Source organism: Brassica napus, chromosome C3 (genome assembly GCF_020379485.1).
Source record: "Brassica napus cultivar Da-Ae chromosome C3, Da-Ae, whole genome shotgun sequence".
Classification (NCBI taxonomy): domain Eukaryota; kingdom Viridiplantae; phylum Streptophyta; class Magnoliopsida; order Brassicales; family Brassicaceae; genus Brassica; species Brassica napus.
In genome coordinates, this window is record NC_063446.1 from 61,994,239 (window position 1) to 61,999,444 (window position 5,206).

A 5,206-nucleotide genomic window follows, 5' to 3' on the forward strand; every position below is an offset into this window, starting at 1 on the left:
TTTAATATTATATATTTACTTATTAATATTATTTTTACATATTATTTATTATATACATATTATTTATTATTTTCAAAATTATATATATGGTAATCTTGCATATGTTTAATGTAGTATTTCCATTTCTAATGTTGTATATTTACATATTATTTATTATTTTCAAAATTATATATATAATGGTAATCTTACATATGTTTAATGTAGTATTTCCATTTATAATTTTGTATATTTGCATATTATTTATTATTTTTGATATTATATGTATATATGGTAATCTTACATATGTTTAATTTTTCATTTCTAATGTTGTATATTTATATATTATTTATTATTTTCAAAATTATATATATCATGGTAATCTTACATATGTTTAATTTAGTATTTTCATTTATAATTTTTGTATTTACCTATTATTTATTATTTTCGAAATTATATTTATCAGTAATATTAAAATGTAAAACTATACATTATATCAATATTTCGAAAAATGTAAAACTAAACATAATAAGGTAATAATATTAGTCATGCCACGTGGCTTCTTTTCGAAGAGGGTCTCTAAAACATGTGGACGCTCTTTAGAACCTCGATTAGTCCCTTTTAATAGTATAGATTTTATTCCATATTTTATTTCAAAATAGAGTGAAAAATGGAGTAATGAACAAAAATTAGAAGTATCATTCCATTATGATTTATAGGTTTGCATTTTGCTTTTCCAATGCATAGATTTGCATTATGGGTTACGTATTAAATTTAAGTATTATATTTAAATATCTAATTATATATAAATGAATTAATTAGCTATGTGATATAGCTATGCTGCAAGAGTTTTTGTCGATTCTATTTCTATGCGTAAGGGTCGAAGTAACACATAGCTTTCATGTGCGACTAGCCGCCAATATAAGTTTCTTTTTTCTTGAACAATAAACTGTTTTTGTTTATTGACTATTATTTTAGGATATCCATATGTATAATTTACACGTTAACGAGAACAACAAAAGTATATCTATATATATTATTATTATTTTTACAAAGGTTTATATATAATTTAACTATTTACCGAAATTTGATTGAAATGTTAAACTGAATATGGAATTATATCTTAGATAAATTTTTTTTTGGTTTTCATAACTATCCTAACCAATCGCCTTGTTATATCTTCTCGATAACCTTCCCTCTAAAACTAACCCCAATCATCGCCAATATCAAAATTTTCCAATACTTCAAGGTTGACTTTGCCTGTAAAAAGAAACAAAATAGAATTCGTTATTACACATATAGTGCTTCCAGAATCATCTATTCTCGCTGTAACCCCAATCTTTATGGATTTAAAAAACAAACCATACTAATTGCTTTGTACCTTAGTGGCAGAAGATGAATAGGTGACAGATTTTGAAGTCGCAGTTGTAGTACTAGTAGTAGACATCGTGGAGAATCCCAAATCGTAAGCCAATGATCCATCTGGTTGAAATATTCCATAATTCTTCTCCGAAATAGGACCAGGTTTCATATCCTCATTGAACAATGCGAATATATAAACCTCTAGCCTGGAACTCCGTCTGGCCGGAGTCCCTTCTCCGGCGAACTGTCTCATCATAAGATTCCTTATATACGTGGCAGCATTTAAAGGAGACGCTCCAATCTCTCCAACATCTCCTTTGGAAGGCCAACCTGTTTCCGCAACCCTAACTTCTATGTTACGGTACCCTAATTTCGCAGCAGCGAAAGCAACCGCATCTACTTGAGCATACATCATGTTGTCATAGTGTAGTCCTGTGTTGGGATCGGTCATGCCGATGTTACGATTGAATAGAACGTAGTCGATAGGGATTGTGTTAGGGTTATCTTTGTAGGGGAAGTAAGGGTAAGCATTGATCCAAAAAGGAGATCGCGTGGCTTCCAAGAATCGTAGAAATTGTTGCATCACGGAGGTAACCTCCGGCTTGAAACTTCCGGCTGATGGAGGATAAGATTCGGCTAGGACGGCGAGAGAGCTTGGAGACGAGACTTGAATGTATCTGTCTAAACCTAACTGGAACAAGGCTTTGTGGATGTTGATAGTTGCTGGCATCATGTATCTATTACAAACCACAAAGACAAAATAAAATCAAAATAGTATTATTGTATAAAAAAAAAGTATTATTGTATAAAAACTATAATACAATACTGTAAAATGGTATGTAAGGTCTAAATCTGAATGTAACTAATTAGATTGAGATGTAATGATTATTTGTTACCTGATTAAACTAGAGTCTTCGTCGGTGAAAAGCTCGTTTCCGACCATGATTCCGGTGATACTTGTGGCCGGAATATAGGGTTTGATGTGGGAATTCACCCACTGGAGAGCTTGTTGAGGATCTTGTAACAACGTTAAGACCTGATTTTCGATGGTGACGATGATCTCTATGTTTGAATTTGCAAAGGAACTAAGAATTTGAGGATTTGTGTCGTAGATTCTTGTTTTGTTAATCCTTAGAGATCTCAAGAGGTTAATAACTTTATCAGGTGAAGGCAAATTGTCACCAACTTGTCCGTAATTGATGCCAAGAGATGCAACACTTTGTAGTACATTCCCTGAATTTATTTTCAATAGAAGGATTGGAAATTATAGAGATTACTGACATGCAAAATCTATTATACTAAACAAATATTGAAAATCAGTAGGTTTCCAAAGTATTATCAAGAGCATCTCTATTAGTACGATGCTCAAACCAATAAAAAATATTATCTTTATATAATTTAAATAAATAACTATTTTAAAAATAATTATATTTTATTTGTAAAAGGAATTAAACCAGTCACATGACTCACATGGTGCCAATGGATGAAAAGACTTTCATAATATTTTTCGATTGTTAAAAAATTTCTCATAATTTATTTTATTTTTTCAATGTTTTTTAATTACGGATATGCTCCCTCAAATATAAGTAATGGAGACGCTCTAAATTTTATAATAATGTATTGACACTAAATCATTGTCGTAAAATTCGGCGTAACTTGACAAATTTTAAAATCTCATATGAAAATATAAATAACTATGAAAAACTAAATCACCTGAGAAAACTAGAGAAATCAGGAGAAAAACATTAATGAGATTAGGAAGTCTCGTGAGTGTTCTTGATGTCATGTTGAGGAGAGATATTGTGAACCTTTTCGGTTTTAAGAAAGTGTTTAAGGAATATATATAGACTACACAAGAAGCCAGCCAAGTTGAAAAATACTTTTCTTTGCTTGTTTGTTTTTTTGTTTTCTCTGTGGTTTTATCTATAATTTATTTTGTAACAGGAAAGGTTTAGTTTCGAAGGTTTTGATTTTTTAATGCTTTTAGCTGTTTTGCTTTGCCTTCCCTATATCACTTTTCACATTTGTGCCTTTTTATCCATTGAGGGCTTTCTGTAGACCAGAACGTCGGATTTCTTATTTTATATATATATATTAGGTTTCAAAATCTTTATGCGTGTAAATCTTGTCGTTCAAAATTTATGCAGACTTCATGACGATGAAATTTGCATGCACATGTAGGGTAATACGTTAGTGTGTGTTTTGTTTATATATTCTACAAGTTGTGCTAGCGATTGCTTTGGTGAGAAAGTGAGAACTGTATATTAAATTAACAAGAAAAAATGGAAAATAAGAATCGGATACACATAAGAGGACGTAGTAGAAATTTGAAAATATAACCCCTTTTTATTAAAATAGGAGCACTCCTAAAAACTAACTTTATCCTCATATGTTATTAATCAAAATATCATTTTCTATAGCTTTTTTCATACATTTTAACTAAAAATTCTCTTTTCACTAACATAATTACATGTATTACCAATGTTATAGACCAACTTTAGTAGATATTTGTAAGAGTTGGTGCATCAACAATTCTTTATCATGGTTATGTTTCTAGAACGTGTTTAATTACAATGTCCACATAAACCGCATAGATATAAAATAAATTATATAGTTATATAAATATATACAAATAATTATATTATATAGTTGATATGGTCGTATTGTCTACGAACAAAATAGTTATATATATTTGATATGGTCGTATTATCTAAAGATAGCTATACAAATAATTATATTATTTTAATACCTGAAGATTGAAAATAATATTTTTTGTAGATCTTCGTACTGTCTAAAAAAGAATCTCTAATGTTAGTAAAAACAATTTGGTACATAGAGAAATCAAGAATAAATATTTCGGCTTAACAATATATGAAGGAGTAAATTTTGGCTTAAATGTTTAATAATTCAATATTGCAAAGTACGAAACATTACATTTAGTTGATAATATCTAATGAGGAGGCAATTAAATCGTTAAGGTACATCCCATATTTACTTTACCTCATGAGTAAAATCGATGACTTTGGGAACGAAGTTTCGTCCTTATCATGAACATTCATTTTTGATGAAATTAATGAAATCATGAATAAATATTTTACATGTTTGTATCTTCGAAATGGTCTCATTATGTTCTTACATCGTGTTAGAACATATAATATTTTCACATTTGATGAGATTATACTATATCTGTTTTCTTTGTAGCAATATAAAATCACTAATAACTTGATTTAATTAATTATATTCGTTTCAAAAGAGTTGTGGTTGATTCAAATTTGTAAATACAATAACTATATGTAAATTAACTTATTTTTCTTTCCCTTGATGAATTTGCGTGTGATCCGTGGCTATATGTAAGGTAAGTTGAAGGAGAAAATCTTTAATTTTTAACAAATTGTGATCAGTAGGGTATATGGTGTGTTAAGGAAATTTGAGTGATACTCTTCGAGCGCAAGTTTTGGTAAATTAATTCGTGAATATTTGTTATAATAATTAAGATACAATTTCATGGTATGAAATATATTGAAAGATTTACACTTTAAGTCACATTTCATCTTTTATATTACACTATAAAACACTTGACTCTTGAGACACTTTTTCTTAACTTTACATTCTCTCCTAACTAGTTTAGTTACATCCTTTTGAAAAATTCACCCAACTAAAAAAATTAATTCTAAAATATTTTTCTCCTTCTCTTTCCTACCTCCTTCTAACTAAACGTGTATTCACCGCCACACCCACCACCAATACATATGAACACCACCACCACCACCACCACACCCATATCTTTAACTGCCGCCTCTATTGCTCCATCCCAACCCACCGGACCCAAATCACCGTCGGACCAAAACCCACATCCACCACCAATCAC

At 29.7% G+C, this 5,206-nt stretch overlaps 1 protein-coding gene across 1 annotated transcript; it reads right to left on the reverse strand.

Moving 5' to 3' along the window:
• Positions 1-556: 556 nt before the first annotated feature.
• Positions 557-3,661, reverse strand: LOC125583769 (glucan endo-1,3-beta-glucosidase 14-like). Its single transcript, XM_048751264.1, has 2 exons — positions 2,235-3,661; positions 557-2,075 (listed from the first exon to the last, which is right to left on the reverse strand). The coding sequence occupies exons 1-2, from the start codon at positions 2,279-2,281 to the stop codon at positions 1,343-1,345; spliced, it is 780 nt and encodes a 259-aa protein (XP_048607221.1). The 5' UTR covers positions 2,282-3,661; the 3' UTR covers positions 557-1,342.
• Positions 3,662-5,206: the final 1,545 nt, after the last annotated feature.